Here is a 22,246-nt window from a genome sequence, read left to right as displayed (position 1 = left end):
ATATCTAGAGTGACTGAAGTAACAAGGTAAATATTAGGGCACCTAGTGCAGGGGGGATCGCCATTTGCTCATTCTGCAGGGTTAGTCAAGGCTGAGAAGTCACACCTCAATAGAAGAACAAGTGCGGTAGAAGTAAGACCCCAGGTTGGTAAGTGGCATATAATCAAAGCGTGTGGACCCTTCATGTGCACTGGGGGCATACATACATTTCTTAGTGCTGGTGATCGTGAGTCTGAGTGTGGAGTACTGAATGATGACAGGCATGAGGCATCCTTCTTACAGGGTCCTATGTGGAACATTACAGAGTGACTGGCAGTTTGGCATCAATGTGAATAGGGTTTGTGTGTTAATTTTAAGATGCGAGAGTAGACCGACCTAGTAAATGAACTTGAAAAGTCTCACAGATGATGCACACATCTAGTAGTTCTTGCTTTAAGTGACCAGTAATGCTTCCTTGGTGGTAATAGCTGAAACAGATGGCTAAGTACTGTATTTGGCTGTCACCTTTATCCAAAGTGATATACAACATTTATTATACAATTGATTTTGTTTGGTTTTCCAATTGGAGCACAGGCAGGTCAAGTGACTTGTTCAGGGTCACACAGTGTCAGTAGCGGGATTTGAACCCATAACCTCAGGGTTTGAGGGCCAAAGCCTTAACCACTACACCAGACTGCCTGCCTGTATCTTTTAATTATATTTCCAACATGATGCATGTAGGTCCTCAACAGAGTCTGGTTTCAGGCCCACGATCCTTGTTGCTGAATGAATGACAGTCATCTTATTGTAAAGAATTTTTGAAAGAATTAAAGTCAAAATTTCTTTTATAATTCTGATAATAGTTTGGAGGGATCAATGGAAATGACTGTTTATGTGGGCCATTATTAATGATAGGAAGGTCAGACCAGTAAAATAAGAAAGTCATGCTGATTCCTGCTTGACAGTCAATAATTTGCCCTTAACCTCCTTAGCGTTATCTACAAAAACAGTGCTCAGTGTCAGTCCCGAGCATCACTTGGGCAACTGTTTAGATGTTTCTTGCGTAAGCATTAGACCCATGGATTACTCGGGCTCTAACGGTGCCAACAGCAAACCGATATAGGCATGTCTTACGTAACCGAAAGGCCTGAGTGTTACCCATAAAATAGTGCAGACACGTCTTCTCCTAGCCTTATAATGGCGTCTCATAAGAAGCGTTTTTCAGCAGCCCAGGTGTTGCACGCTCTTGACAGTGATATGAGCAGTGATGAGTGACAAAGTGAATTTGTCTTCAGGCAGTAAAATTGAAATGAACAGTGAAATCGAAAGTGGTTCTGATGAATCCAAAAGTGACGCTAGTGTCAATTGCACATATGAGGTGTGATGTTCAAAAGCTGATCAGTCTGGAAAGAAAATCCACAAGGATTCAGGATACTATTGTCCCGAATGTGATGCTGGATAGTGTATTTCACCGTGAATGAAGATATACCCCACAAATGACACAATTTGACAGTATATACACGATACCAGTAACGGAGAACTGCACGAATAAAACTTGATTTGAGTATTCATAATTTTCATCCTCTAGCGGCCCGCTTCTTCTCTTCTTTCGTCAACATCTTTTCGCGTTAAAACTGATTAAGTCAGTGTTTGTGTTGCAATTGCTTAGTACATTTTCTTTAATTTTTCACTTAAGCTGGCACTTAAGTCTTCAATCTGCCTCAAGAATGATTTAAGATATGAAGAGGTAGAGGAAGTGACGGCGAAGGCGTTTGGGATGAGAACGGCACCCATAAGCATGCGCCGCACAGCCGCCCTGCTGGCTGCTGCCGAGAGTTGACTCTACAATAAAATAAAAATAAAAATAAAAAGAGGAGTAACCTTGGAGGGCAATCATCACCCCGAAAGCGGATAGTAGACGTCACGTAATATATTTGAACCAAGTTTCAGGTCAATAGGTCAAACGGTTTGCGAGCTACAGGTAATTTAAAAATCCTGGACAGACAAACGGTCAGCAAAGGTTGCCTATTATATATTAAAATAAGCATTATTTTTATTATTGTTATTATTATTATCGTTATTACTATTATTTGAATCATTATTATACTTCCTACACTTCTAATGCCATACTCTTACAGTAAAAAGACGAGATTTAATTTTTAAGAATTTAAAACATAATTCTTCAAGCCAAAAAATGCAACCTTTTTACGTGTTTTTTCGAGAAAAAATGTAACGCTAAGGAGGCTACAAGATAATTAGGAAAAGGAATTTGGACAATCTTGACTAAATTTGACTAAAATTGACTGAATTTCCCATTGGGATTAATAAAGTATCTATCTATCTATCTATCTATCTATCTATCTATCTATCTATCTATCTAAATACCGAAGAGAATAAGAAGCCTTTTAAACCTGGAATATCCATCCATCCATTGTCCAACCCGCTGAATCCGAACACAGGGTCACGGGGGTCCGCTGGAGCCAATCCCAGCCAACACAGGGTACAAGGCAGGAACCAATCCCGGGCAGGGTGCCAACCCACCGCAGAACCTGGAATATGAGCTGTGTGTAATGTGTGTAAGGAAACAGAGATAACATTTTGAATTATTATTGCTTCATGTTACATCAGAATCAGTTGTTTTTTGTTACTTTGCTATTAGCAGATAAAAATAAGATTAAGGAAATTGCATTTGTTGCTCCAGGTGCTAACAAAAAAATTAATTCACATAACTTGTGCCTAAATGAATTAAACATAGGACTACTTATAAACACTCATGCCATAGATAAGAAGTCAATTAGTTCTGGTAAAAGTGAATAATTTACCTTACAGCTTGCATTCACTGCATGGCATGAGGGAAAGATTATTTATTTTAAATTAATTCTCGCCAACACCTTATTGTTCTTGATTATCCATGGGCACTACATCATAAAACATAATCCTAAAATTAATTGGCAAGACAGAGAGATAATTTTATAGGATAAATCTTATTTTAATAATTGCCTTGAGGTTTAAACCATAATTAATTTTGAATGCTCCTGTTACCACTGAAGGCATTTCTTCTGAGTTTTCTGATGATTTTAGAGAGCAGCAGGCATTAATATGGCACCCTGGCTGAGGCTGAGACTGCCCAATTGATTTGTTGCCAGGAGACTAAAGGATGGTCTCCTGGAGAGAGATATGTGCTCTATCAACTGCTGTAATTGATTCAATATAAAAATGATTCATGAAGATATGGATAATGGTTTTTACATTTACTCTATCACCTGTAGGAGTGAGCTTTTTCTTCATTAGAAAGAAAGATGAATCACTTTGGCCTTGTATAGATTACAAGGCTTGAAAAACACTGTAAAGGATAGCCACCTACTCACTTTTATTTATTCCACATCTTGTATGAGTAAGACAATCAAACACATTTCAGAGGAGGGCTGCTGAGTAGGGGCAAGACGTGCTGTAAAAAGGGGCTGCAGGTGGACAACCACAGAAACCTGCTGTACTGTATAAGACATGCTAGTCTAGAAGGACGACCAGGGTGTTAAAACCCACCAGGAAAATAAAACACACAGTTACTCCATTTGGCCAGATATAGATTTTTTTATCATATTTGTAAAGGTTTAATCTGTTTTTCAACAATTTTTATTAATTTTATCATTATGATAGTGACATCAGCACACTGCCATTTTGTGAATATTTTCTAGCTTGGGCTCCACCATTTTGTAATGGATTTGCTGTAATGTGATGCGTCATCGCCCTATGCCTATAGAAGTGTTGTGATTCCTGCCACTCCCAAATAGCACAACGGGGTACAGGCGATCAGAGAACAAGCCAAAGGCAGACCTGCCAGCCGAGTAGGTATAACCCCAGGAAACCAAGCCAGAAACTCAAAAGACAGGTTTATGGTTTGCACAGGCCAAGGAAATGGAGCTAAGGTTTTTTAAAGCACACATTTTTAGAATGTCCAGAATGGAGGGCAGCTCATTTATAATTAAATGTGTTATTATTAAGAATTCAAAAAGGAATCACAAAAATGCAAGGAGAAAAAAGGAGCAAAGTCGGCTTTTAAAGTCAGATCCTGGAAGGCCACAGTGGCTGCAGAACTTTATTCCAGCCACTTTGTCAATTACTAAATTGCTATTGACAATGAAACCCACTTCTTTTTATCTTAATTGTAATTGACTTGTTTTTAAGACCTAGAAGTCTTAATTGCTTTTTTCCTTAACAAGCAATCAAACAATAATGATATGCAAAGCAAGCCCACACAACAAGCTAACCCGATCCATCGGGTGAAAGTCTGAAAAATATCGATTTGTTTTAGTCCACGGAACATTTTGATGGTGCCCTTAGAAAAAGGAAAATCAACATTTTTGAAAATGTTTGGTGTAGCAAAATATAAGCACCAGTAAGCTATGGATTTAAATAACCGGTTTCATTAACAACAAGAATTGGTTTCTAATTACGAAATTGGGGCATCTCATTTTTGTTTAACTTCTAGTCTATAAAAAAACAATTAAGAGATCTGAATCTTAACAAGCAAGTCTATTAAAATGAACTAAAAGAAGTCTATTCAATTAGCAGCAGTAACTGGTTACTAAAGTAGTAAGAAGCTGAAACAAAAAACTGCAGCTTCTGCGGCCCTCCAGGTTCTGAGTTTGATACCCTTGGTTTAAAGCAAACGCATCCAAAACAGAAGCAGTAGACCATAGAATGAAGCTGGGACAGAAGTCAGCACGTCCAAATATCAAAAAGAAGCAAAAGTCAAAAACTGGAATTGAAAATAAAGACTCAATGCCAAAGCTGCTGAAGTCTTTTGTACAGTTGGGTCAGTCCTCAAGGCTGCATCATCAGGTGGTCTCACCCCTTAGGCTCCACATAAAGGAGACATGATAGAAAACATTAAACTAACACATATATATTATTAATATAAAAATAATTTAAAAAGAACACAATATAATTAAATATCATAATATACATTAACTTGCATAATGAAACACAAGCGTAATAGTATGATGGTAAGTCCGTCAGTTTTGATTGCATCATGCATTTACGAACCACTGTTTACAGGATTTCCCTTATATCCTTATTTTGTTGAACGTCTTGTTGCCTTTTATTATTGGGTATTCCAGCCCTGTTGTGGACGCTGGACGACGTGACGCTCAGACGTATGCCACACGGTTTACTATCTAATGCCGCCCTCTTGTGGATGGTGGATAACATTACACCTGGGCACAGGCACAGACACGGGCACGGACACTGGAAGAACGGACATCTTACCACTTTATATAATTAGAGATACGATGTAGTCAAAACAAAACCAAAAACAGATTTAATAACATAACATAAAAATATTTCAGCTAGGAAAGAGACCCTGGAATGAACATGACAATAAGATGGTGGTGCAAAGCATCTTGTTACCTACTCATTGGATGAAAGATAAACAAATGAAGAAGTTTAGTGTTATTATGGGAAAAATAAAACAAGTTCATTTAAGAACCAAATTTTGTGACAAATCTTTTGACTACAGAAATTGGACTCTTCATTTTGTATTTTGTTTTTGACACTAGGCTTTGTTTGCTACTTTTTGTTAGCATAGACCCTTCCCTGTTTTTTCAGACCATGTTTATACCTCCTCCATTTCACCGTTTTTACTACAATATCTTAACAAATGAATATCTATCATCACTCTGTGACATAAGAGTAGTCATGATCATTTTCCCGGGTCACAGAGACAATGGATTGACAGTTGGGGTCACTGAACAGGGTGATAGAATTCACCAGCCCATGGCAGCAAGAAGGTTTTTTAATATGGTGTTTGGGTCTCCTTAGAGTCAGCGGGGGCCCGACTTTGACTATTGGCAGGAAGAGAGGAATAAAGAGTATGAGAAGTGAATGAGTGCTTTATGTGGCACTGGGGTGGGCAGTGGACCAGCCACTCCCCATTACAAACAGGGTCACTTATCTTGTATAGAAGGCCCAAAGGGACAACAAAGGCTTTATTTCCAGGTTATTTCCTTTGTGATTCCTAATGTTCTTTACCTAAAGAGATTGTCATGGGATATGAATGTGCTTGACTGGCTATAACCGCTACTGGACATTGCAAACATTTGGTAATGTCATATGGATTAGCAAAGATTCTGTTGTTTTCAGTATTTTGAGGACATTTTTGTGTGTGCTGTGATTTACATTATTGGCATTTTAAAATCTTATTTATAAAGTACCTGCCCGTATACGGAAAAAATTTAATTCTTTCTGATTTTCAGGTTATACATTTTGCATGAATATTCACACATCGATTACACAAATTCAGATGTTTTCCTAATTTTAACAGATCATTGACTAAGAGTCTCAATACTATTATATCAGTCACAACAGCTTTGCCTAATGCATCTGTGCTTCCTTTTGCAAGGATGTCTTTACAAAGAAATATGTCAATAATTTAAAAATTAAAATTTCTTTCATACTTTTATTGAAACACCCTGAACTAACCTTCTCTTTTGTGGTAGGAGCATTATTACACAGAGGAATTCACTTGATTGGTAAAAGCTCTGGTTTTAAGCAAGAAACATTTTATTAGGGATTGACTGAACTAGAACTTTATCTTCTTTGCTTTGTAAAGTATCTTCTGACGTTGCTCTCTGTCAAGGACACTATTTGAAATAAATATTGATTGACACATATCAAAATGCTATGATGCAGGAATCTTTTGCCTGCTTTCAAGGCAAAATTCAAATACTTTTCTTTAAGAGCCCCACTGGAGCTACAAATATAGCTGATCAAAATAAAATCTATATAGAATGCATACAAGAAGACTGAAATATACATCAAATTGTAAATTTCTAACAAATAATTTGAAGTGTTACAATAATACCATTCTTGGAATTTTTCCCATTTTTTTCCATATGGTGGATCAGAGACGGACCACTGTTGTTTGTTAAATGGATGGAAACCCATTAAGAAGTTATATGTTACACCATCCAGAAACCTTATGGTGGTGTCACAATTTCCCAAAAAATAAAGGATGATCTGGAAGCTTGGAGGAGGGAGGACATAGCCATTCTAGAAGCTGTCAAGGTCTACAAAAAACACATGGGAGGTGTTGATCTTTCAGAGGAACTGATTTGGCATTACAGAAAACCAAAAAGTGGCATTAGACTTATTCCTTCAGTTTTCTGGACATTGCCATTGTAAACAGTGTTCTACTACACAAAGAACAAGCAAAGGCCAAGCAGCAGCTACCACTTTCCCAAAAGGCATTCAGGGAGCAGCTGATGAATTGGTGAAGCTTGCTAAACCACAGAGTGAAACCCTGGAGCAGTCAACCAAGCGCATGTCATCATTTATTAGGAAGCCACTGCATCAGAAGACAGGACAAGATGTTGTACAGAATATAAGGTTTCTCTGAAATTGTTCACAGGCTGGCATGAAAAGTTATAATTTCAAAAGCAATGGTCTGAACGAGTATGTAATTATATATATGTTGTGTTTCAAGGACAGCAGCAGGGCTTTGATGGTTACAATTCTCCGGCAGACCAGGCATGGGCGCTGTTGCCTAATGCTTTTTCTTTTCTTCATTCTGCAGAATGTCAGAGTGACACCTGTTCCACCTCTGATGTCACTTCTGTCATACTGTATGCCCACCTGGACCCGCCTCTTTCTGCATGGATCCCATATAAGCTCCTCCTACACCACACCATGGCAGTCTGGTCTTGGACTCCCATCTGGAAAGACGTTCAAAGATTTGTACAACTTGTTTTTTTGTTTTGCAAATTATACAGGGGTCAAGAAAGTGCCACAACACTTTATGCTTTGTCTTGGTTACAAAAATGTTCACTTGCTGCTTCAGAGTGATACATACAGTAATGTGGGTATGTGTACAGTGTATACTGTATGTGCTACCAGCAGGGGCTGGCGATGCCCGGGTAAGTACTTTTAAGGTAGAGCTTTCTAACTTTTGTTTGGCAGCAGAAGAAACTTTGACAATTGCAGTCTTTTTCTTAGGAGGCATAGTTTTCACCAAAAAAATGAATAAATAATGAATTATTATTATTATTATTATAAATACTGATACATTCAAAAAGAAATATTTTGTTATCATAAAATATTTTAATATACTGATATAATGGATTTTGAGCCCTGGAATACATTAAATTAATGGCACTGTCCTTAAAACTCACTGTAATAAAAAGAAATGCCCTAAACGTACCCCAGGGTCAAACTCTTGGGCTCAGATGTAGTCTCTTGTCTCTTCCTGACAAAGTGGGGTGCAAAATTTTGTTGAGATTGGACTAAGGGGGTGGAATTATATAAAGAACAAACACACACACATATTGAGCTTTATATGTAAGATATATATTTGTTTAATATTTATTTTTAAATATACAATATATATGGGCCTGTAAACTTCTATAATGCTTCTATATGCTTCTATAAATATAAAAACTGTAACTGCATCTGTGATACTTGTTTTGAGAGATTATTTAGATTTAAGGGGCTAAACTTCTAAAATGGGACACTTTGTGTCAAACAGCATCATTTTGAATGTGGTATGAAATCTAAACTTGGTACAACAATGGCTGACAGATATTGGCCCAAAATAAAACTGTGCATCATAAAAAATCTTGGATATGTACTGTAAATTGTATTTTTGGACAGAAAGCCCACAAACACCTCTGTTTTTTTTAAACGTCTTGTACGTAGTTGATGTCAGTATGAGGCAAATGTTGCTTTCTTTCACACATTGTGAGTGTTATACTCAGTACGCTTCAGCCATTTGCAGCTCCTTCATTACATAAGCAGAATAATAACAATTAAAGTTTGGATTTTCTAATTTAGCCAATAACATTTAGGGTGTAATTAAAAGGCAAAGAAAAAATAAAATATAAAATATCATTCAAAATCATAACAGATTATTGTGCAAGTTGTTAAACTGCAAAATACATTACTAATATTTATTTTACAGGAGTAAGGAGTAAGATTACCGTATGGCAACAGTGCCTCCGTTGTCGGGATCCTTGGCTGATACGTGCCCCACAATGGCCGGTGCAGCGCTATTCTCCAGTACGTTAAAGGTATATGATGACTCTGAAAACTGGGGCGGTTCGTCGGCATCCAACACAGACACTTTCACTGTGGTCACGTCCTTAAAGGGACCTCTGCGAAGGTAATGTGGGTCAATGTGTGTATTTGTGGCTTCCACACGAAATGTATAAGATTTCCGATGTTCAAAGTCCAGAGGCTAAACACAAAATAAGAAAATTATAAAGACGTGAGATTTTGAGAGTACAGAACAACAAAATGTGTGATAAAGTGAGTTTGCTTGCAAAGAAATGTAGTGAAAAAAGTGATGACTAAAAATTAATGTGTAAATAAATGGCACATTGAGGCGTGCAGTTCTTGACATCATAAAATGAAATAAAACCCATACAAAGAAAAGCAATCAAGAAAAAGCTTACTTAAGAATCACAGTAGAAAACACAGCGTGCTGTCTTATTCTGGATATAAAAATACAACATGTAGCCTTGTTAAAATGCAAATACAAATTCCTTGACTAGACCTAACTTAGTGCTTTCAGATTAATTTATTCCAACTAAATGTCAAGTTCAAGCACTTTATTGTCATTGTGTAACACAACGAGATTACTTTTTGTGACAGCCCCAAGGTGCATTTAAAGAAAAGTCAAATAATTCCAAATATGTCATATGTAGTGTTAAGTGATCAAGAAACCAGAGCAAATTATTATTGCTCAAAGTACAGCAGCATAAATTGTTATTACACCTGTTAATGAATAGTACATTACATATTCTATATTGTATTACATTAGTATATTGCACATTACCAATATAGCTTATTGCACATGTTCAATTAAAAATGATCTCAGACTGAGGAGATTCAGAGTTCAGAAAGTTTATGGTAGATGGGAAAAGGCTATTTCTTAGTCTGTTTATGCGTACACGGATTGACCTAAAGCGTATTCCTGACGGGAGGAGCTCAAACAAAGAATTTCCAGGATGAGTTTTGTCCTTGAGAATGTTATTGGCCCTTCTCACACAGCGAGTCTTATACAAGAGTTCGAGTGATGGCAGTTCAGTCCCAATAATGGCCTCTGCTGTTTTTACGACCCGCTACAGGGCTTCTTTAGCAGCCTTGGTGCAGCTGTTGTACCTGCAGGCCATCATGCAGTTAGTTAAGATGCTCTCTATAGTGCATCTATAGAAATTAACCAGCAGCTTCTGGGGGAGGTCAGCTCTCCTTAGGATAGGATTGGTGGAAAAGGGAGAACAAAGCAGGAATCTGCCCTGAAAGAGAAGCCAGTCCACTGCAGGGCCCATTCCCCCAAACACAGCTCCTCTAGGATTACCAATTGACCAAATACAAACGTCTTAGAGATGTAGAAAGAAACCTGCATTACACAGATGAAAAGCCAGTCAGCCATAAGGAGAAGATGAAAGCTCCACACCCAGTCGGCTGAATGAATAACACAGTGATGCTAAGCACTGCTCCGTCATGTTGCTCATGAACACACCTTCTAATGAAAATGTTATCGTTTATATTGATCAGATTTGGTTGACTGAGTATCTCAATTGGGCAGTTCAAATAAAAATCACTCATTTCTGCCCCAAATAAGAATTGAAAAATAACTATGCAATAATATGATCTCAGTGTGACTTTCATTAAATGTACTTTCCTTATGTTTAGTGTTAATACTTTTACAGCAATATACTGCGTAAGATTTGCAAACTAGAGCCAAACAGACAAATCTTTCTAGGCGGCCGTGACCATCTGAGGCCTAAAGAAGCTGGTGATTAGAGCAGGTACGCTGTTTCATTTTGACAGAAGAAACAGGTAACGGACGGAAGAACCTGCATATACAGTAGCTGTCTGGATGTGCTAACCTGCCAGGAGAATCAGATCCATACATAGCCTTGGTCAGTACAAAGTGTGTATTGCTACTTTTAGAAGGAGTGTATAAAAATCTGTCAAAGCATCAATGAGCCAGAGGCAAGTTCATCGATCAGGTCTGCACCTCAGAGAAATGTCTCCCAGCTCCTTTGATGATGGACTTACAGCTGTCAGAGACTCCACTGAAGAACCATAAGACAATTGTGTTGTTCCATGGATCCTCTCCAGCCATATGTATGTACAGTATATATAATTAATATAATATATTGTAACAAAAAATTAGGAGTGAGAGCTGCATTTTAAAGCAAATTAAATCAGTCCTTGAAGTGGGAAAAAAAGTGGTACTCAGGATGTTTCTGCTTTGTAAGCCAAATGGAGATGGATAGATACAGACCAGGAGACACTCCAGAATTCATGGACTTTAGTTTTGAAGACCCTTCTTTAATTCAGAACTTACAAGATATGTGCAATTAAGGCACAAGGAACATGCAGATGTGTGTGTCCTGCGGTGGGTTGGCACCCTGCCCAGGATTGGTTCCTGCCTTGTACCCTGTGTTGGCTGGGATTGGCTCCAGCAGACCCCCGTGACCCTGTGCTCGGATTCAGCGGGTTGGACAATGGATGGATGGATGGATGGAACATGCAGATATTGGCAGAGTCCCAATCACTACATTACCAGGTATTAAACAGCTGTACCAATAGAGCACTGGGAGGTTGTGAGTACCACAACCTGACCACAACACACTGCTGGTATGCATGTAAAAGCAAATGGTTCTCCAAACAGTAAAATAGAGAAATGTTGGTATAGAATGCTGGTGCCTGCCATCCCAATTCTTGTACTATATTTTCTCTTGTCTTAATATCTCCTTCACGGCCACTAGAAAGGCATATGTATAGGTTATAAGTATGAGCTGCACTTCTAGAAGAACAGATTCCCAGGGGGCATATTCCTTGTAGGATACATACTGTATATATGAAACTTGCACGTATGGATATACGAGGTGTGACAATTTAATTCCTGGAACGGTTGTGTATACAAAGGTGAGGTGAGGATGCTAAGAAAAAGTCTAATGTATTTGAGTGGCACAAGAGGTTCAAGGAGGGGTGAGAAGATGTGAACGACGATGCCAGAAGAGGGTCCAATGTTGCAAGCCGTGGCTGGCTAAGATATCAATTACCAAATCAGATCATCCACTCTATTCTCCTTTGTGATTTCTGGCTCTTCCCAAAAACAAAAACTGCCATTAAAAAAGGACAAAGCTTTTTAGATATTTCTGATTTCTAAAACTCAAGGGTATTCCAGTAACAGATTTCCAGGTATTTCCAGGTTTCTATCTGTGGCAATGTTGTCTAACTAAATGAATAGCTGCAGCAGGAGATGACTTTGAAGGAGACAGTAGCCACCAGTGTACCGATAGCATACATATTTTTTTCTACAGGTTCATTCTGGAAAGTATTGAAACAAAAAAGTGGACAAATTTACAAAATGCATTCCATGCCCCTGGGAAAGAGAAGAAGAGGGCAAAATCAGAGCCCGGAGAGCAGAGGACTCTGGATTTGCTTACCCTGTTGAGAACGATCAGGCCATCCCCTCGGTATGCAGAGACGTTGAATGTGTCAGAGTGCTCTTCATCCAAAATGGCGTATTGCACCTCTGCATTTTCTCCAATGTCAGGATCTTCAGCTCGCACACGACCCACATGGGCCAATGGCTGTGCCAACTCGGATACTGAGAAGGAGTACAAACCTTGAGAGATTTTTAAAAAGAGGACAAAATCAGAGGTTATTCTGTTTCTATTTGTTAAAACTAGTGTTATTCATTTTTTGTTATATATTGTGATAGACGGCTGGCAGCTCAATCTGACCGGGACATCCCAGAACGGGAAGAGTGGAGAAGGGCAGCCTTTCCAGGACACTGCCTCCCCCAGGACGCTAGGTGGAAGCTCCCCTGGACGGTAACTGTAGCCTGGATTCCCGCAGGGCATCATGGGACATGGAGTCCATTTTCTCAGCCCTGTTGGGTGCCATGGGTGCCGCCAGGGGGAGCTCATAAAGGACCTGGGGACTTCTACTTTTCCTACAACCCGGAAGTATTTCGGAGTCACGCAAACGGAAACCCACAGTTATTCTGGGATGCTTGAGGAATGATGATGTGGCGTTTGACCCGGAAGAAGAGGAGAAGCACTTCCGGGTCATGGAATATAAAGGACTGTTTGAGACCCAGCAAGTGGAGCCGAAGTTGGGAGGGTGTGTAACGGAGCTGCTGGGAGTGGAGCATTGTATAATATCGATTATTGTTTTTGGTGAATTGTGGCATATGTGGTGCTTTGTTCACTTTATTTAAGAAAAATATAAAAAAATATACTTTGTGCTTTTACACGTGTGTCCTGCACGTCTGTCTGTTGGGTTTCACGGGGCAACAGCGACCCCTAGTGTCCACAATATGCTTACCATGTTTACAATGGAGTCAGACCCCTTCACTTTTAAAAACTTTTAAAACATCTTGTCATGTTGCAGCATTGTGCTGAAATCACTTAAGTTCATTTTTTCTTCACATCAACCAACAATCAATACCTCAGAATGAAAAACAAATTAAAACAGGACTATAGAAATTTTTGCAAATTTATTAAAAGTAAAAAACTGAAATGTTACATTGACCCAAGAATTCAGACCATTTGAAATTTGGCTCGGGTGCGTCCCATTCTATTGATCACCATTGTGATGTTTCTGCACCTTGTTTGGTGTCCACCTGTGGGCAACTCAGTTGGTTGGACATGATTAGGAAAGGCCTGTCTATAGAAGGTCTCACAGCTGACAGTGTGTATCAGAGCATAAACCAAGCCATGAGGGCGAAGGAACTGCCTGCAGAGCTTAGAGACAGATTGCGTCGAGGCACAGATCTGGGGAAGGCTACAAAAACAATCCTGTAACACTCCACCGATCTGGGCTTTATGATAGGGAGGCCAAATAGAAGCCTCTCCACAGTAAAACACACTTGGAGTTTGCAAATAGTCACCTAAAGGACTCTCAGACTGTGAGAGCTAAGATTCTGTGGTCTGGAGAAACTAAGATTAGCGTCATGTTTGGAAGAAGCCAGGTATCGCTCATCACCTGTCCAATGGCATTCCATTGGTGAAACATTGTGGTGGCAACATCATGCTGTGGGGTTGTTTTTCGGCAGCAGGGACAGGGTGACCAGTCTGAGCGAGGGGAAGCTGAATGGAGCAAAGTAGAGGAATATCCTTAATGAAAACCTGCTCTAGAGAGCTCTATACCTCAGACTGGCCTGAAGATTTACCTTCTAAATGAACAATGACCCTAAACACAAAGCAAAGACAACACAGGAGTGGCTTAGGGGACAGCTCTGGGATTGTACTTGAGTGGCCCAGCCACAGCCTGGACTTGAACCCAATCAAACGTCTCTAAGACACCTGAAAATAGCTGTCCATTGATGGTGTCCATCCAACTTGACAGAGCCTGAGACGATCTGCATGGAGAATGGCAGAAAACCCCCAATTCTAGGTGTGAAAGCTTGTCTCATTAGACACATGAAGACTCCAGGCTGTCAAAGGGGCTTCAACTAAACCAACTTTTGTCAACGTCATACTTCTGTTTTTTTATTCTTGATTAATTTTTAGATCATTTCAAAAATTCTATTTTTATTTTGTCATTCTGGGGTTTTGAATGTTGCTTGATGAGGGAAAAAATGAATTGACATCATTTTAGCACAAAGCAGCAACATAACAAAATGAGAAAAAAGTCAAGGGGTCGGAATACTTTCGGAATCCACTGTAAATACTGCACTCTTTATTGCTTAAATAATAAGTTAATGGATAGTTTTCCATTCTCTGGTTAACAGTTAAACTAACACAGATATAACAAAAAGGAAACTTATAATTGCTTGTGTCAGTGTTTCCATTCAAGAGTACATAAAAGATATCCCAGCGTGAAGGGAATTGCCGTTAGCATAAAGCTGTGGTTGTAGAGACTCTATGGTGAGTCACCACAAATTCTACATTTCTGGACAACACGCTTCGTAATTCTTGAAAAACAGCCAATGCAGCTTGTCGCAATATAAAGGGCAGGGGTACTCTTGTTCCTGGAGGGCCAAAATGGCTGCAGGATTTTATTCCAACCAGTTACTTAATTTAATGTCAATCCAGTTTTTAACTGAACTCTTCCGTTTACCAGACAGCCTGCTGTAGGCCTCTATCTGTTGACTCAGAAGTAATTAATGATAATATGGCTGTTAATTCTCTTTGATATTCACAAAGATGCTTACCACTTTTTTCCCTTTTGTAATCTGCTTTTTATTCACCTGCTTGGGAAAAATTGCACTTTATTATTTAGGTTAAATCAAAAACAGTTAACTCGCAAATAACTCTGGAAACCGTCATTAATCAACTACATTGATGTCATTTTAATGTGTATGTGTGTTCATCATCAAGTAGCTATGGTTAATGCAATGTCTGGACAATCAACTGAAAAAATCCTAAAGGATTGGAAGGTTCTAATCGTCTACTGGCCATTTTGTTGATTTTTTTGGAAAAACAAAACACAGGCTTGAAAGAATTTTGGAATAGTGGAATGATCACAACTACAAAGAACAAAATATCAAATTAAATGGCACATTTCATAAACTAAAAGAACTAAGTTGTTTGGAACAGAAGGCTGCAGCCACAGTAGCCTTTCAGGATCAGGATGGCCAAGCCTGAGCTGTAAACTATCAATGTACCCTGTGTCAGGTTTAAGTCAGGGTTCCTCCCGTGTCTTATGCTTTAAGTACTTTTTTATGTCTGTTTTCTTCATTTATTACAGACATTTCTGTTAACATTGCTTAATTTTTTTTAATAATTTGTCTAATTATGTATTCCCTGTCAATTTTATTTTATGTATCTTTTTGTTTCATTGTGGTTAATGATGTTTTGCTATGTTTTCCTTGTATTTTGTGGGTGGAACCTCAAGGGGCGGGACCTCCTCTTGCATCATTGCTAGGGACCGCCCCCAAGGCCATAAAGAGTAGGCTGGGAAGTGAGTGCCTTGTGGTTCACTGAGTGCATTTACATGGACACACAAAACCAGGTAAGGTGAGTAACCCGGTTATAGAAGAAGCCTGGTTTCTTTAAAATACCCAGTGCAGTGCAGTTCACTTGTGGCACAACACTCCAATGTCATAAAAATGTGATAAAAAAAAATTAAACATCATCAACTCTGAATCCAAAAACAAGCATGGAGCCTGTGTTTCTTGAGATTGTGCTGCTGAGCTTAGCACTGTATGTTCAGCTCATCAACATAAATTTAGTTGTTATGTATAGATCTGTATTTTTCTTTATTTAATGTTTTATTGCTGTTTCTGAATTATTATTTATCATATTGTAATGTATTTTCCATTATGTTTAAATTTATGTACTTTGTCTTTAAATATGATTCCACACCTTGAGCTTCATGGTTGGGGCCCCAGGAGGCGGGGCCACCTTGGCATCCCTCCTTCTGAGCCCTCTCTCTGGCTATTTAAGGCCACCGCAGAGGAAGCTTAAATCAAGAGGATATTGTTTGTTTGTTTGTCAAGGGGTTGTAAGTATTGTTATTTTATTTAGATTTTCAGGATTCTTGAATTATTGTGGCTTCTGTCTCTCGATTTCTCTTCTGGATTGTGGCATTGGACTGGTTTGCTGTAGGATTGCCTTTTTGGCAACTACTTTTTCTCCATTTTTTTTAAAATAACTTCTTTAGTTATAAACATTTTTTCTTTCCCTTTTTGTGTACAAGCCAGATGGTGGTGGTGACTCTATATTTTTTATTTGTTGTTTATTTATTTATTATTTTTCAGCTAATCCTTGTTTGGGGTCTTCTAGACTGGATGCAGTTTTGAGGCTAGCTGGATTTGGGGTGAGTCTCCTTGGGCAGTCTGCTTAGGTTATGGCTCTGTCTTTATGGACCTTTTAGGAGGCCTCAGTCCTGTTTTGCTATGTTTGGAACTCCTAATCACAACATTCAGTGACTTCTGAAATATTGATACAAATTATTTCAGCCAGGTGAGGGAAAAATATGCTCGACCAAACATTTGCCTCAGGGACTTTATCTTTTTGGATGATTCCTCCATTTTATATCTGTAGCTGCTGGATATGTGTGTGAAGCAAAGAAATGTGCAGACTAACACACACATACAAGTATGAGATCCTTACCTGCAACCCTGCCAAGGGATAATGTGACCCCATGAATAGGTTACTTGTGGAAAAATCTGTGTGTGTTAACCCAGTTACTCAAAGACTAATATCTAAGTTTCTCTAACAAGAATAAGGGTTTACGTGGCTTTTTGAATCTGGGTTTCTGTGAATAATTATCGAGTTATTAAAGCTCATGTAAATACACTCATTGATTGAGTTTGGTTTACTGGTTTTGATGACTGTTTGCTTTAGGTTATTGGATTTTGTTGTGGATTGTGTTTGGATCTTTCAGGCAGCATCTTTTGCTCTTTTGAGATTTTTCTTGTATTTTTTCTTTTCTTCATAAATTACCTTTATTATAAAGATTTTTTGTTTGCTTTTTCATCTATAAGCCAGAGGTTTATGGTCACCCTTCCTCTTGTAGGGCTTGGGCTATATTTTGGAAAATTTCTGGAACTCGAAAATCCTGTTTGTCATTTTGAGGCCTAGTCAGGCCTGGAGCCTCCCATTTGTCTGAGGTCAGACTTTGTCTTGTGGTGAGACCTGTTTTAGGCAAGTTAGGATTCTAGCCTGTTTTTGTGGGTCCTTTGGCTTGGACTCAGCAGTTTCTGCTATTTTGGTGCTACTATCATAACACCCTGTGTTTAAATCACTTCACTTCTGTGAACATGGAAAAGTCTTTCAAAGTGTGCTGATCCAATATGAAGGTACAGTCAATTCCTTTGCTGTAGCCTATATTTACATATATATAAATTTATATACAGTACTGTGCAAAAGTTTTAGGCAGGTGTGAAAAAATGCTGTAAACAAAGAATGCTTTCAGAAATATAAATAATGATTGTTTATTGTTATCAATTTACAAAATGCAAAGTGAGCAAACAAAAGAATAATCTAAATCAAATCAATATTTGGTGTTACTACCTTTTGCCTTCAAACCAGCATGAATTCTTATAGGTACACTTGCACAAAGTCAGGGATTTTGTAGGATTCTAGTCAGGTGTTTGATCAACTAATTATACCAAACAGGTGCTAATGATCATCAATGTCACACGTAGGTTGAAACACAGTCATTAACTGAAACAGAAACAGCTGTGTAGGAGGCTTAAAACTGGGTGAGGAACAGCCAAACTCTGCTACCAAGGTGAGGTTGTGGAAGACAGTTTCATGTCATGGCAAGATTGAGCACAGCAACAAGACACAAGGTAGTTCTACTGCATCAGCAAGGTCTCTCCCAGACAAAGATTTCAAAGCAGACTGGGGTTTCAAGATGAGCTGTTCAAGCTCTTTTGAAGAAGCACAAAGAAACGGGCAACGTTGAGGATCGTAGACGCGGTGGTCGGCCAAGGAAACTTAGTGCAGCAGTTGAAAGACACATCAAGCTTATTACCCTTCGAAATCGGAAGATATCCAGCAGTGCCATCAGCTCAGAACTGGCAGAAACCAGTGGGACCCAGGTACACCCATCTACTTTCCCAGTTCCTGCCTGTGTGGATAGCGCTTTGAGTACTGAGAAAAGCGCTATATAAATGTAATTTATTATTATTATTATTATTACTGTCCGGAGAAGTCTGGCCAGAAGTGGTCTTCACGGAAGAGCTGCAGCCAAAAAGCTATACCTCCGACGTGGAAACAAGGCCAAGCGACTCAAGTATGCACGAAAACATAGGAACTGGGGTGCAGAAAAATGGCAGCAGGTGCTCTGGACTGATGAGTCAATATTTGGCTGTAGCAGAAGGCAGTTTGTTCGTCGAAGGGCTGGAGAGCGGTACAATAATGAGTGTCTGCAGGCAACAGTGAAGCATGGTGGAGGTTCCTTGAACGTTTGGTGCTGCATTTCTGCAAATGGAGTTGGAGATTTGGTCAGGATTAATGGGTTTCTCAATGCTGAGAAATACAAGCAGATACTTATCCATCATGCAATACCATCAGGGAGGTGTATGATTGGCCCCAAATTTATTCTGCAGCAGGACAACAACCCCAAACATTCAGCCAAAGTCATTAAGAACTATCTTCAGCGTAAAGAAGAACAAGAAGTCCTGGAAGTGATAGTATGGCCCCCACAGAGCCCTGATCTCAACATCATCGAGTGTGTCTGGGATTACATGAAGAGACAGAAGGATGTGAGGAAGCCTACATCCACAGAAGATCTGTGGTTAGTTCTCCAAGATGTTTAGAACAACCTACCAGCCAAGTTCCTTCAAAAACTGTGTGCAAGTGTACCTAGAAGAATTGATGCTGTTTTGAAGGCAAAGGGTGGTCACACCAAATATTGATTTGATTTAGATGTCTCTTTTGTTCATTCACTGCATTTTGTTGATTGATGAAAATAAATGATTAACACTTCCATTTTTGAAAGCATTCTTTGTTTACAGCATTTTTTCACACCTGCCTAAAACTTTTGCACAGTACTATATATATAAAAAAATATATTAAAAGCCGCTGCCTCCCTTGGTGGAACTCCTGTTGTTGCTGTGTGATAGGCCTCTCAGAATTTTATTGTACTGTGTATGGCTATGAACAGGAGCGAGTAGACATTGGGCATTGTGAAACGGGTTACACTTTTATAGAAGTCAATAAGCGAATCTATGAAATGGAAAGTTTACCTATCTTGTTTAATGCAACAGTTGGTTAATGGAAAATGAGTTTAAGCTGCCTGTCAAATTAGGCACTGGGTATAATAAGAGTAGAAAAGTAAAATGGTGGTATTTTGAGTGGCTTGAACAGAAAACAGATGGATGACGACTGAGTGAATAAACACAACCGTGCTTCTTCCTACCAGTTACTACTAATTGCATCATCTGATTGTGACAAGTAAAAGGATCATTAAAATATTTAATTGAACTGCAGTATTATATTAGACCAACAGATGGCAGTATTCTAAAAACAGAACTTAACAACAACAACAACATTTATTTATATAGCACATTTTCATACAAAAATTAACTCAAAGTGCTTTACATAATGAAGAAAAGAAAAAAAAACACAGCGAGGATTTACTTTATATGACCATTTATAGAGGTATGTTTTCTAAAAATACTTAATATTCATAAATGCTACTTTGCATAAAACTTTTTTTTATTATTTTAGAGTTAGAAATATTATAAATAGTATGAAGGAAAAATCCTTGAAAACTCAAAGCTGATACATCATTTAGGTTCTTTTTAGCAGCCTCTGGCTCAGTTTTTGGACTTAAATCCCTATTGAGAAGAATTAACTGCATCTGGCTTTGGGCTGGTCCAGAGTTTTGGAGAATTCACATCTGTGAATAAGTGTGAACAGGTTTATTACTTATTATTACTTTATTACACATTCTGTACCCCACATGCAATTCAGAGTCAAGCGGTTAAATAATCTAATAAACCCAAAAAACAAACAAGTTATTCTGTAAATAAGGAACTGACAGCACATTTAAAAAATGGAGCACACTGACCATACGTCAACAGATTAGAATAGTAAGATACATTTCATGCTAATCAAAGACTACAAACCAAAGTCTACTCAGGACTCACTCTGTGTGAATTTGGGGGGATTGTCATTTACATCAGTGAGAGTCACTGTGATTGTTGCTGTCCCAGACAATCCACCCATATGACCCCCCATGTCCTTTGCTTGAAGCACCACCACAAAGTGGTCTTGTGTCTCACGGTCCATACTTGGAATAGCTGTTCGGACCACTCCTACAAAATGACAGAAGAGAAGAAAGGACAGACTAACTACAATTGACAGTATTGTTAGCCAAATGTCACATAAATTCAAGAAGAGGAGTGTATCCATCCATCCATTTTCCAACCCGCTGAATCCAAACACAGGGTCACGGGGGTCTGCTGGAGCCAACACAGGGCACAAGGCAGGAACCAATCCCGGGCAGGGTGCCAACCCACCGCAGGACACACACAAACACACCCACACACCAAGCACACACTAGGGCCAATTTAGAATCGCCAATCCACCTAACCTGCATGTCTTTGGACTGTGGGAGGAAACCGGAGCACCCGGAGGAAACCCACGCAGACACGGGGAGAACATGCAAACTCCACACAGGGAGGACCCGGGAATCGAACCCAGGTCCACAGGTCTCCCAACTGCGAGGCAGCAGCGCTAGCCACTGCGCCACCATGCCGCCCAGAAGAGGAGTGTAAACCATTAAAATACAGCAGTTGGAGAGCTTGGGAGCATAAAACCAAGTGAATAAACAAAACCCACCAGTTTTGTCTGGATCTACCCACTTTCTACCACCTTCCATGATTTAGAACATCTTTACTGAAGAAATATATTCTTTTTTTCCCCACCACCCTACTCACATATTTTTGGCCTCCCTTTGGGGTTACCTCTTGACCAGCCAGGCCTCAGTGGTATATGCTATATAAATCCTCAGTGACCTGCCTTTTCCTTCAAACAGTTTTTACACTGCCCTTATATTTTTCTTCTTTCTTTGTGTGTGCCAAGTTCTGCTATTTGGCCCAAGTCTCAGGAGGATTTTCAATTGCTTGGTCAATGTTCTTTAAAAAAAAATTAAAGTTAGCTATCACATTTCACTCATTAATATTAGTTTTGATATCTCAGCAGTTGCCTCAGGTTCAAATGATTGTTATTGTAAATGAAGGCCCCATGCATCTGCTGCATTACACTAGAAGAACTTTTATGACATTTTGTTTATTGTTGTTAAAACATATAAATATTGTGGAAAAAGCGAAAGATGACCCAAAGAGATACTTCCAATATTTTATACGTGAAAGAATGGTCAAGGAGGAGGTGAAGAGTTTTTGTAACTGTAAAGGTGAATTAGAACATAAAGACAGTGAAACAGCAAATGCTTTGAGCTTGCATTGTATTGAACTTTATATGTGTAAAAAAGTTGATTACTTTAACCTTAAAAGTAACAGGGACTACTAAGGAGTCGCTTAGTGCTCTGGAAATTGCAGAGGGAGAAGCACTGCCTCGATTAAATAGGCTGAAAAACAAATGATCCTACATATATAAACCCTTGACACGTATTATTTGAAAATCTCTGCTCCCTTAGGAAATTCCTAAAGACTGAAGACTAGCAGATGTTACCCCAGTGTCTAAAATAAGTGATCAGGCTAATTCCAATAACTACAAGCCAGTAAGCTTAACTTGCATCACAGGTAAATTAAAGGAAGGAAATATTAAGGAAACGCTCCAGCAGCACATGTCTGTTAGCAAATACTGAACCTGAGCTCAGATGA

General features: G+C 38.9%; 1 protein-coding gene across 1 annotated transcript in view; it reads right to left on the bottom strand.

Annotated features, from left to right (window-relative positions):
- Nucleotides 1-22,246, bottom strand: part of LOC114645267 (cadherin-24-like) — a 120,648-nt gene that overhangs the window by 32,361 nt on the left and 66,041 nt on the right. The window contains 3 exon segments of the mRNA XM_051922486.1: nt 8,952-9,208; nt 12,438-12,619; nt 20,549-20,716. Coding sequence (XP_051778446.1) covers nt 8,952-9,208; nt 12,438-12,619; nt 20,549-20,716 — 607 coding nt within the window.

This window comes from Erpetoichthys calabaricus, chromosome 2 (genome assembly GCF_900747795.2).
Source record: "Erpetoichthys calabaricus chromosome 2, fErpCal1.3, whole genome shotgun sequence".
Taxonomy (NCBI): Eukaryota; Metazoa; Chordata; class Cladistia; order Polypteriformes; family Polypteridae; genus Erpetoichthys; species Erpetoichthys calabaricus.
The sequence above is the reverse complement of the archived record's forward strand: the minus strand, read 5'-3'. Positions and strand labels throughout refer to the sequence as shown.